Raw genomic sequence first — 13043 nt, forward strand, 5'->3', positions numbered from 1 at the left:
CTGCAGTATTCTCCGCACTTCCTTAAAAATCCCGGGATGAAAACTAGCTGATCCTGGAGAATTCTCATTTTCATGCATTTTTTTCTTTCCTATATTTAATATACACTAATTATAGCAATGCTTCAGTCATAATTACTTTGAGCCAGAAATATTAATAAGTGCTTTTTAAAATGTTAATTATTCATGAAATGCTGCTGTTTAACACGTCTCCTTTGGCCTTTGTTTTTATCACCATTATCAACAATGAAGCACTTTCCTCAATGTTCCTTTTCTTCTCATTTTATATAAAAAATACAACTTTTGTTATCCCTTACACAATTTTCACATGTTCCATTCTGTTCTTTGTATTTCCTTCTACTTAGAGGGTCTATGAAATATTTCCACTTTTCCATACCTCCTGTGTAAGATGCATTGCCTGACACCCATGCCTGGACAAGAACAGCCCTTATCTATCAGCTGTCTATGGCACAATACATTCAATACTGACAGAGATACCTCCTCTGTTCTAGACTCCTCCTCAACATTGTATGAACTTCTTCCCAAAATTAAAAAAAATCTTCCAGAGGCATTATTGCTTCACTGGCCTCTGACACCAGCAATTTGGAGGTCATGGCATGACCCTTCCCCTCGTTTATATACATGAACAATTCACCAGACACTAACCAAACTAAGGAGGCAGGAATTTCTGTTCATCCACCAAGATGTCATCATTGGTCAACAGATAGGGTTCGAGGATGCCATTGCAGACGGGGAGGTTCAGGGCCAGGGGCAATCAAATATTGACAGGAGAACATAAGAGAACATTCATGTGGAAACCACACAGCAAATCATGCGCAGGGTGGGAAGGATGGAGAGAGACACACCGCCTGATATTGGTTCAAACATTATAGAGAGAGAGCAGAAAGAGAAATGAAAGGGAGTGTATGAGTGATGGCAAAAGAGACTCTGTGTGTGTGTGTGTGTGTGTGTGTGTGTACACGCACGTGCATGTTCAGGACAGAGAGGGACGTATCTGAATTAGAGAGAGATAAGAATAGAGACTGCAGCAGGAACATGGAGACTAGAGCAACAGCCAGCCAGCCAGGATGGGAACTCAGTGATATACACAGCTTAAAGTTGAGGTAGAGGACAAGAAACACACAGGATCAGTGGTGCAGACTGCTCAGCCTAACGAGACTGCAGGTTTGTGCCTGATGACTCCGTTCAACTCAAGGCATCTGTTCACATACGATCCTCCCACAGATTTCATCACTCTCCCCAGCACACCCCCTCAGCTAAATCACATGTAACCAGCGACTGTTCTTTGGGAGTTGCAAAGGGTGATTTACCGTACCTGTCCTGAGGGGAAAAACACTTAATCCCGATATAAAAACAACAGGAGGCAGCCAAGAATTTTCAGCCCTGCAGGCTGAAAGTGTGTGTGTGTGTGAACATTCCCTCGTTAATCTTTTTTTTTGCATTATATATTTATTTTTGCAATTAACAGATGCTTTATGTATTTCCACTGTACTGCTGTCAGAAAATGACAAACTCCATGTCATATAAGTCCGTGATAATAAATCTGATTCTGATTTTTTAATATTTGCAAATTAGGTAAAGTGGAAAATTCGTAGCAATGAAATTGGTGTTAAGAATGTGGACATGGCATGTCAAGCATCACCCACACCAAAAGTGTACATATGGGGCCGAATGGTACAGTCATTTAACCAGGACTCTGTCTAGAAACAAGTGTAGGGGAAAGTCTGTTACCAGGGCAACTAACTTCCTAAGCAGCCTCTGGAACACTTCACCAGGGTCTACAGGCATTAACACAACCCTCTCACTGCAATAGGGGGGTTCTCTATGAGAAACCCACCTCCAGGTAAATGCTTCGTTTGTTTATTTCATCTTCTCCTTTAAAATTAATTTCCAGCAGTTTAAATGTAATATATTTTTTTAAATTATTGAATCCTATTTGAATTGTTTTTCACAACTCAGACTCACCTAGAAAACAATTACAGATCTTTTGATTAAAGTGCTCTCCAGCGTTAAGGAACAGGGGCTGAGAATCTGCCATCCGAGGCCTAGTTGCTGCTCTGCAACCCAGCCCTTCACAGCAACTGTTCCCATGGAGGAGGAGTGCTGAATGCAGTACCCCAGACAAGGTTGAGCAGATTCAACCTGAGAGAATAGTGAGCCGCTCAGCATCTGTCACGAGTGTGGGTCGACGCATGCTTTGGGAAAATGGAGGCTTCTACAGAGACATAGGAGCATAATTGGGCCATTTGGCCCCTTGAGTCTGCTCTGCTATTCCATCATTGCTAATTGCTATCCCCTCTCAGTCCCGTTCCCCTACCTTCTCCCCGTAATCTTTGATGCTTTTACGAATCAAGAAAGAACGTACAGTATCTTTTTCCTCAGGGTTGGAGAATCAAGAACCAGAGAGGGCACAGGTTTAAGGTGAGAAGGAAAGGAGATTTAACAGGGGCAACTCCTTCCACGCAGAGGGTGGTCCGTTTATGGGACAAGCTGTAACAGGAATTGGCTGAGGGAGGTACATTAACAACATTTAAGAGACTCTTGGACAGATAAATGCATAGGAAAAGTTTGAGGGATATGAGTCAGCAGCCAAATGAGACTCATTAAGATGGGAATCTTGTTCGGCAGGAACTGGATGGGCAGAGGGCCTGGTTCTTTGCTGCTGCTCTGTGACTCTGCGACATTCACCAGCACAGGGCAGCGTTCAGTGAAGGCACCTGTCTTGCTGACCTCGCGTACTCCAGTCGCCAGCTCGCTGCTGTCCTCCACAGCCCCCGGGGCCACCGCGCCCTCCGCCCAGGCATTGATGTTGGTTTATTATTGTTGCATGCACCCACAGTGGAAAGTGCTTGTTTTGTGTCCCATCTGAGCAGCTCATGTCACACATAATTACACCAAGGTGTTAAAAAGGAAAACCGTATGCAGAATATAGCTTTGCAGTCACAAAGTGCAGAGCAGGTACATGACAGAGCAGACAAGCAGGTTGAACCATTTGTCATCAGGGCCGTTCAAAAGCCTGATAACAGTGGGACAGAAGCTTTGCTTGAGTCTAGCAGTTTGTGGTCTCCAGCTTTGACATCTACTGGAGAGGAGAGGAAAGAGAATGACTGGGCTCGGAAGGCTCCTGGTTACTCTGGCTGCTCCCAGAGGAAGTGTAGAAACAGCCGATGGAGAGGAGGCTGGTATTTGCGATGGACTGGGCTGTGTCCACAACTCTCTGCAATTTCTTCCCATTCTTGGGCAGAGGAAGATGCCGTACCAGGGTGTGACGCATCAGGAGAGCATGCTTTCTAAAGTGTTTCTTTAAAAACTGGTAGGTCATCTGCTGAATTTCCTGAGGATGTACAGGCAACAGTATGCTTTCTTGGCTGTAGGGTCAATATGGTTGGACCAGGACAAGTTGATGATAGTTAAACCTAGGAATTGACGCTCTCAACCATCTCCACCTCTGCATACAGGATTCTAATGGCTTGATCTTTCCCCAAATACGCCGCCAATCTGTATCTCTGATGTTGATTGATAGTTCATAACAATAACTCTCCTTTACATAGTTCCAGTGAATGCTGGAAACACTCAGTAGACCAGGCAAATTCTTTCGAAAGACAAACAGAGTTAAAACTGCAGGTTGACGACTTCTCATCAAAACTGGTTCAATATTGTGAGCCACAATATTCACTCTCCACAAATGCTGCCTGACCTGCTGAGTACTCCCAGCAATCTCTCTTCTCTTTTCAGATGATTAGCGTCAGAAGTATTTGGTGTCGTGCTAGTGGCGCAGTGAAATATCCCAAGGTCCTGCACTGGAGTTTTCGTTAGACAACACCTGGCACTGGGCCCGGGGAAAGTAACAGCAGTACAGCCCAGCAAGTGTTTGGAGAAAATGGTAGATATGATGGGAGGAACAAGGAAGTACTGGACGGAGAGACAATTCACAGTGAGGAGCAAGGCACTGGGACAAGGTTTAGGACACAATGGCAGTGTTCCAGATGAGGTCAAGCTTATGGAAGGGGCAAGACGTCCTCTCTTTGCCCTGCCGTAAAACTGAGCAGTAGATATAAAGTGTGACATTCATTACTGGCTGTTTTGCAACAAAATCTGGTTGGTGACGTTATTGGAGTTGGTAGAACACCTTCAGGTATTACTCAGAGAGGGCAGGAACAGACAATCCGTGCAAACCGACTGTTCCAAACCCCACTTACTGACAACTCTCATCTTGGCTGCTGCGAGAGCTGGCGATGTACAAGACTGGAGAAAGAAGATTCAGCTGTCCAACGGGTCACAGCCGTTTCCAAGAAATAGTGACTTCCCACAAGGGTTCCTCAAACCCTTTTCCCAGTAATAGGTGCTGCTCTCTTACTAATACACTAATCTTGCTTCCTCCTTTCGGCAATTCATTACTTGCTAACAGACAACAGGGGGCCAGTTGCCCATCAAGTGCATGCCATCAGAGCAATCCCCATTTCCCCGCTGCTTACCTCCTTGGCCCTTTCTGACATGTGCCATGAGCTTCACAAGTCTTTCACTATTTACCCACACTGCCGTGCAATTTACAGTGGCCAGTTAAACACACTGATATACCTCTGGGGTGTGGGGGGAAGCCAGAGAACCCACATTGAGCCAAGGAGAACGTGCAAACTCCACATGGACAGCACATGGTCAGGACTAGAGCTGTGAGGGAGCAGCACTAACTGCAGACAGCGTGCCACCCCCACTGCAAAGATGTTCAAATCAAATGGTTCAATTTCATATCCGAGAATGTATACAGTCACCATCGTCATCAAATGCCTGTTACGCCACTGGTGTTTAGGGCACCAATGAAGATCTTCTCCCTCTGTCTGTCCTTGGCCATCTTCTCTATTGTGCCCCAGGTGTGGCTCATTCCTGCCTCTACGGTACGGTGCCAAGTTGTCCTTGGTCTCCTCTGCCCTTCAGGGGTCCGGTCCAATTAATTGCTGCCTTGATGATGGAGCTGGCCTCTCTTCTCATCACATGCCCAATCCATCTCCAATGTTTCCTCATGATGCCTGTGGCCATGTCCTCTTGATGACACTGAAGGGCCTTCTGGAGATTCATGGTGTGGAATGACGACAGCCTGGCAAGGTTGTTCTCTGTCCCGCGCCAGCGTTCTGACCTGTAGAAGAGTGTGGACAGAGCACAGCTCCGGTACAGTTTCACCGTGATGTCGATACACTACTTGGTTCATCTCTATATGTCGCTCATTGACCTGAGGATATTTCTAGCTTTGCTGAATCTGCACCGGACGTCATCCTTGGTCCCACCAACCCGCCGAATGATGTTGCCCAGGTAGGTGAATCTGCCAGTGCTGGGTAAGTTGATACCATATGCCTTGATGGGAAGAGGAGAGACCCTACATTGAGGATCAGGGTCTCATTCTTTCTCTGGCTGACTCTGAGTCCAACCTGTCCACTAAATAGCACTCAGCTTTCTCTCGCGTGTGCTGGCATGTGTGTGATAGTTATGTGAGGTCATCCACAAAGTCAACATCTTCTGAAATGTGTATCCAGTGTACAACCTGAAATACTTACACTTCGCAGACATCCACGAAAAGTTCATATTTAATTTATCCATACATTTACATCTTTGAGTACTTCAAGAACTCAACCTGTGGATTTGCTTACACCCATGTTTGAAGGTTTGGTACAGGTGCACTCAAGGCCACAGGAATCCCAGCAACTCACAAACACGATCATCCTCATTATCTGCCCCGTCGTATGATGCAGGCAATCATGGTCTTATCCACAACCAAGACTGTACTTGGCAAAACTTTCCACCAAAGTGGTTTGCCATTGCCTTCTTCAGGACAGTGTCTTTACAAGACGGGTCACCCCAGCCATTCTCAACACACTTCAGTGATTGTCTGCCTGGCGCTAGTGGCCGCATAACTAGGACTTTTAATATGCACTGCCTGTCCTAAGGGGTTGTCTGGAAAACGCTTGTGCGTGACTTTGTTTAATGTGGGGAGGCCGATGCACGGGCAGCCACTTGGCAGGTCGGGGTCAGGGTCCAGTGACACGGAGTGCAAGAAGCAGCCTTCCGCCACGTTCACCGCCATTATCACGTGTCACCATCTTCCACCAACTCCACCGCTGAGGTCATTGTTGGCTCGCTCTTTGTCTGGAACCTCACCCTTGACCTTAGTGCCAAGGGTGACCCTACCAGGAGATAATTGCCGAACAGCATCACTTTCGGGATCTCAGGAGCTCACGAGCCTCTCCAACACGACAAGGTGATGATCCTTGGAAATATATGTGCCACCCTTTGCATGAGAAACTTTGCAGTAGCATGGCAGCATAGCAGTGCAGTGCTATTACAGCGCCAGCGACCCAGGTTCTACTCCGTAAGGGCTCTGCCTATTCTCTCCGCGGTTTCCTCTCACAGTCCGAAGATGCACAGGTTAGTCGGTTGATTGGTTACATGCGTGTAATCGGACAGTGTAGGCTCATTGGGCCAGAACAGCCTGTTAGTGTGCTGGATCTCGAAACAAAAAAAATAAAATAAAATTGCAAGTAAAGCAATAAATGAATGGGAAAAAATATGCCCAAAGTCAGTCTGTGGCACTGGTTGTCAGAAGAATGGCTCCAAGTGAAAGTGATTTAGTCTTCATATCAGCTTCAGCATGGCTCCCGTTCCCATCAGACCCTGCACCTACTCTGTATTTCATTGCTCTGACACCAGGTCTGATCATGGTCCCAGGCTGATGACGTTTACAACCACCTAATCGCCAGTCCCATGGCAAGAATCCACCTTCAGCTATTATTTCCACAGCTCTCGTTAAGACAGTGGTTGGGTTGAAGTGCCCAGGGGGAGCACGACCTCTCACAACCAGTTCAGACTTGTGAAGAAGCGTGTTGAGGCATTTCCCTCTACCACACCTAAAGCTTCAACGATTTCCTCAAAGAAAAAACCGCAATTCAACCTACCGTGGGGAACTACTGCTACAGTGGGGGGAACATTGCAAAAATGTTTTAGCATTGTTTTGGCTTCCAGGATGAGTCTTCAACAACTGATAACTTTTCAAAAAAGGGGAACAACTGATTCCCACAAAATCAATGTAATGACTCTTGGCAGCAAAATCCCCCAATTTCACAAGCACAAACAATTCAGACCAGGAAATGTGGGATTAGTGATTATGAAGACGACTGTGCAAGCCTGCAGGTTGCAGATTCCGGACTGAAATCCTACATGGGGAAATTACTTGGGTATGAATCAAGTTGTGATGATAATCTACTGAACAAGAAGATGTTCAGAACAAATGGGGATCTGCCTGATAGTGATGAGGAGGCACAGCTTGGGTCTGCAGCTTCCTATACCAATGTCAAGGATGGTCCCATTATAACTGGTGACTGACAATGTAAGCAGATCTCAGCAGGTTCTGTGGGGCTTATGGAATGTGGAGTGCGCCAACCAAACACAGTACTGGAATCCCAGATCAGGAGAATCCTTTGGAAAGTGACTGAGCCAGGGTGAGAGATCCACAGGTACGTCGTTGTGTTTAACGATTAGTGGGGCCAACCAGGATGACATGCTTGCAACTGACCCAGATCAACTTGAGACAGTAACATAGTGAAGGGGATGGATTTACATCAAAGGATTGCTAGAGTCTACAATTAGTCAATCCATTAACCATCAAAAGGAGATTGGGCGGGGGGGTTAGATTTATGGGCAATAGGGTAATTGAACCCTTCTCCCGTTAAGTTTGTTACTCTCCTCTCCCATGAGTCATAGTTTCACTGGCCACAGTCATTCTGATTGGGACCAGGCTAACAGTGTCCAGTTTGTGATTATCCAGCCCAGAATGAGTATAGGGTGGAAGGTTCAACATAAATGCTCAATTCTCAAAAGAAGTAGGAGCAGTTATGCTGAAGATTATATCTGGGGTACTTTAGTGTGAAATTGGGTGTTAGGGTTTTACTGAGGAGCCACGGGTAAAAGGTCAAAGGCTATGTTTTGTGGATTAAAGGTTCATTTTAAGGACTAAAATTTTGTGTTGCGAGTTAGACGTACAGTTAGGAGTTAGGGAATAGGACCAAAAGTTTTGGAACAGATATCTCAGGGGTCAAACTGATAGGCTTGTTTCAGAAATGTGCACTTTGTAATGTAAAACAGAGTCACGGGATATTCCAGCCCGTCACTTACTGCCCAGCTTCAGGAAGTCTAAATGATGCCAGAGTGGCGATAAAAAATGTACAGAATTCCAAAGATTTACCACTATTTGAGTAAAGGAGTTTCCACTCATGTTAAATTTGAATGCTTGATCCCTTATTCTGAGAGAGTGGCCCCTGGTTCAGGGGACAGGACAAGCTGAGGTTGTGAAAGGTGCTGCATAAACAAATGACGTGAGTGAATATCTGCAGACGTTCCGTCTTTGTGTCTAACACTCTTGATTCCTGATATCCACACCAGGTGATATCAGATCCCTGACCTCATGAATAAATAACCCCAAAGATGGTGAGGAGACATGTCCACCACCAAACAGTCCAGACAAATTCCCTGTAACTTAACTGCAACGTTACTTGTTAGAACAATAATACAGAGCACAGAGAGAAAACTACATAATTCCTTCACCATCTTCATATCAGAGGAACATTTCAAATAATATCATTTACGTTTAAGTTCAGTGATCCCTGTTATTTCAAACAAACATATAAGCAACCCCAACTGCAGCGAAGCCTCACAAACAGAAGCGAGCTGATTGATTAGGTAATCTGTTTTGGTTCAAGGGACATAAACATTAGAGACTATAACACTGGCATAGACCTCCTCAAAGGGCCGGGAGGGACGTGATTTTAATTCCACTGGAAGATCTTCCAAGGTCAAATATGAAACATGCCGTTAAACGGGATTTGGACAAATTTTGACCTCAAATCAAGAGATTAAACTCCAAATCTATACCGATCGGACATCTACTATGGGGTGGGTGGTTCAGTGTAATTGCCTCCTGCAGTGACTTGCCCGAGCACAGCCTGAAATGAGCACCTTGTTGTTACTCTCCTTTTGCTCTATTTTTCTACCGAAACTGAAAACTAGGATTTCAAGAGGAGAAATGCAGCCTGCCCTATAACGTACCTCCAGGATCAATTGGACTGGGAGAACCTGCTACCCAGGCTGTCTGGAGAATTGGCAATGTCATCTTTCAGACCCTCTCCACTGTTGCTCGCTGAGCTGTGAATTCCATTGTCACAGTGTCTCCGAGGTTGGCACTGGAGGTCATGGGTTAAGGGTGAAAGGTGAAATTCTTAAGGGGAACCTGAGGGGCATCTTCTTCACTCAGAGGGTGGCGAGAGTGAATTAGCAGAAGCAGGGGATGCAGGTTTGATTTTCAGAAAATTCGGATAAGTACGTGGATAGCAGGAGTAGGGAGGGCCATAGTTAGGTGCAGGTCAATGGGACTAGGTAGAATAGTGGTTTGGCACAGCCTAGAAGGGCAGAAGGGCCTGTTTCTGTGCTGTAATGCTCCCCAACTCTGTGCTGCTCCCTTCACTACATACTGTGTGATGCAGACTAAAGAACCTCGACCACACCCTGCCCTGCCCAAGCACTTCCTTCAAGCCCTTTATTATTTCTGACTGGTCATCTACTATTGGATTCTCTAGTTACCCACATAGGATGTCCGAGACATTGACTTTGCATTCCTGACCCCACTCACAGTACCTGCACCCTAAACACAGTTCCGCAGAGTATTGAAAGCATTGACACATGACTAGGCTGTGAGGTTAGCTTCCATTTGCATGCTTACTCCATCATAAGGACTTGGGTGCAACTCTTTCCACTATTTTTATTCAATTAACACACAGCGTGGAACAGTCCCTTCCTGTCCTTCGGGACACCCCGGTTTAACCCAGCCTAATCACGGGACAATTTACACTGACCGATTAACCTACTCACCGGAGCACGTTCAGACTGTGTGAGGAAACCCACGGGGTCACGGGGAGAACGTACAAACTCCTTAGGGGCAGCGGTGGGAATTGAACCAGTACTGTAAGGCACTGTACTAACCACCACACTACTCTGATGCCTATCACCAGAATTATCTCATTAATCAGGCCATAAGGCCTTTGCCTGTGCCTTTCCACTGGTCAAGTTGCCAACTCACCCTCCTCCAGTTTCACCTCAGCTGGATGCACCATCCCATCCTCGCAGGTCTCACAAGCACCGGATGCCTGAGATGCGAGACAGAGGGACTAACAGTCGTCACTCCACAGTCCTGCACACTCACAGCCACGTTCCATCCTCATTGTGTAAGATGGCCCCCAGGGAAATCTGCAGTGCATGTGAAACTCGTAGACCTGATCTACAGCTGTATCCAAATCCTTTCCAGATTACCAATGGGGTCAAATCCAAAATGGTCACTCTGGCACAGGCAAAGCACTCTATGAATACCAATGTCACACACCCGGGCAGAATCTCACAAATGCTGACATTCCTGTAGATTCGGATACAGGCAGACAAGGTGATGAACTGTGACACTCCAGATACAGGCAGAGAGGCCTGTGATCAGTGATATTTCAGTTCGGATACAGGCAGACTGGGTGATGAACTGTGACACTCCAGATACAGGCAGAGAAACCAGTGATATTTCCGTTTGGATACAGGCAGACTGGGTGATGAACTGTGACACTCCAGATACAGCCAGAGAAACCTGTGATCAGTGATATTTCAGTTCGGATACAGGCAGACTGGGTGATGAACTGTGACACTCCAGATACAGCCAGAGAAACCTGTGATCAGTGATATTTCAGTTCGGATACAGGCAGACTGGGTGATGAACTGTGACACTCCAGATACAGGCAGAGAAACCTGTGATCAGTGATATTTCAGTTCGGATACAGGCAGACTGGGTGATGAACTGTGACACTCCAGATACAGGCAGAGAAACCTGTGATCAGTGATAATTCAGTTCGGATACAGGCAGACTGGGTGATGAACTGTGACACTCCAGATACAGGCAGAGAAACCTGTGATCAGTGATATTTCAGTTCGGATACAGGCAGACTGGGTGATGAACTGTGACACTCCAGATACAGGCAGAGAAACCTGTGATCAGTGATATTTCCGTTCGGATACAGGCCGAATGGGTGATGAACTATGAATTACAGATGCAGGGAGAGGGGCCATTAACGGTGATATTTCACTCCGAATACAGGCGGAGTGGGCCAAACTGTTTCATCCGCAGTAGGCAGAGAGACCAGACTGGTGAAGAGTGAAGCTTCACTTTCAATACATGTACAGAGTGGGCTCTCTGGATACAGGCGGAGTGAGTGAGAAACTCCACATCCAGGCTGAGCGGCCGGGACAAGAAGGATATTACCGTGCTGGTTACAAGCAGAGTGGCATTTACACTTCTGATACAGGGAGTCAGCTATGACATCTTGGTACAGGCAGAGTCAGGTGTGACACCACCAATACAGAGAGAATGAATGGCGAATCAGGTCACAGGCAAAAGACCCCAAGCTGGGTCATGAACAGTATTTCAGTCACAGGACAGGCTAAGGGAACCACGCCAGAGGGGGATATAAGGCCATAACTCCAATCGCGACCTCAGTGCCAGGCTGACTACCCGAAGACCAGAACCAATGGGAGACAACCCCGAGATACCGACGCACACCTCCGCCAAAAGTCCGCTTCGCTCACATGAATGCACGCTCAGCAATAAAACAAAATGTGCTCTCTCTGCCGGGCGATCGCTCGCTATATAAGGGCTGGGTGCCGCGCCGCACCACGTTACCTGTCAGCCCTCAGTTACATGCAAACATCTTTTATCCGGTCACTTAACGCAATTAGCCGCTCGGTAATTCATGCATTTGAAACTCTCCCGCTGCCTACACAACCTCCACCCGGACATTTGCCTCTTGCCCGGATGATACCCGGGGCTCCTATGCATTTTCGTGCGCTGCTGTCGTTTAATATCGGGTTGCATTTAATGCAATCGTAGCAATGCATTGCACGGCCGCCTCTTACATGTTGCATTGGCTCGGCAGAAGCAGGAGACACTCACCTTGTCCGTGATATTCTTCCCTGTGCCGTGGTGTTTGCTCCTCCGCAGTTTGAGCGAAGGGGAACGCAGCAGTTTTTTAATCCTGGTGGTGATGGTGGCAGTTCCTACATCGGCCATAGTTTCTCAGCCAGTCGCCTCTCCAGATGCCGAGCCTCCTTCCTTCCTCCCGAACCGGCTGCCGATCCCCGCTCACTCCAGCCGGGCGTCCGTGGAGCTGGTCGACATCGCCCCGCTCCCTCGCATCTCCCACCCAGCACGCAGGCTAACCCGGCCGGGATCTTTGACATGCACACTACCTATCCCCCGACCGGACAGAGACCGGCCCGGCCCGATCAGATCCCGGCGCCGATCCCACGGAAATATCGCCCCTTCCGACGGGGTAAAACATTGCACAAAGTCACCGTCAGATGCACAGGCACACGGTACACTGACTCGCTCTGTACACAATGAATCGACCCAAATATAACCCCTCACATCACCAACAAACCCAAACGACCACCAAGTAAATACAGGCGCACAGAATCAGCTGTACAGGGCGTATACATCAGCAATACAGTGAACTGTGCGGTCAGGTATGGCGACACCAGGGACAGCTGTCCCTTTATCATGCATATCACCTTAACACATCACATACACGGCCATTGCATGTACACCTATAGTGTTACAGGGGCAATCATATATGTGCCAAGCTATTGTTAGCCAAAGGTGATGAGGAGACCTACAGGAGTGAGACAGATCAGCTGGTTGAATGGTGTCGCAATAGCAACCTTGCACTCAATGTCAGTAAAACTAAGGAATTGATCGTGGACTTCAGGAAGGGGCAGACAAGGAAACACACACCAGTCCTCACTGAGGGATCAGGAGTGGGAAGGGTGAACAGTTTCAGGTTCCTGGGTGTCGGCATCTCTGAGGATTTATCCTGGGCCCAGCATATTGATGCAATTACAAAGAAGGCACCAGCAGGGCAGCAATACTTCATTAGGAGTTTGACCAGAGTTGGTGTGTCACC

At 47.1% G+C, this 13043-nt stretch overlaps 1 protein-coding gene across 1 annotated transcript in view; it reads right to left on the reverse strand.

Moving 5' to 3' along the window:
* mapkbp1 (mitogen-activated protein kinase binding protein 1) overlaps window positions 1-12372 on the reverse strand; it is a 267966-nt gene extending 255594 nt beyond the window's left edge. The window contains exon 1 of the mRNA XM_059953648.1: window positions 12035-12372. Coding sequence (XP_059809631.1) covers window positions 12035-12151 — 117 coding nt within the window. The 5' untranslated portion in view covers window positions 12152-12372. The remainder of the gene's footprint in view (window positions 1-12034) is intronic.
* Between the last annotated feature and the right edge of the window lie 671 nt (window positions 12373-13043).

The sequence above is a fragment of the Hypanus sabinus genome, chromosome 2 (assembly GCF_030144855.1).
Source record: "Hypanus sabinus isolate sHypSab1 chromosome 2, sHypSab1.hap1, whole genome shotgun sequence".
NCBI classification, from domain to species: domain Eukaryota; kingdom Metazoa; phylum Chordata; class Chondrichthyes; order Myliobatiformes; family Dasyatidae; genus Hypanus; species Hypanus sabinus.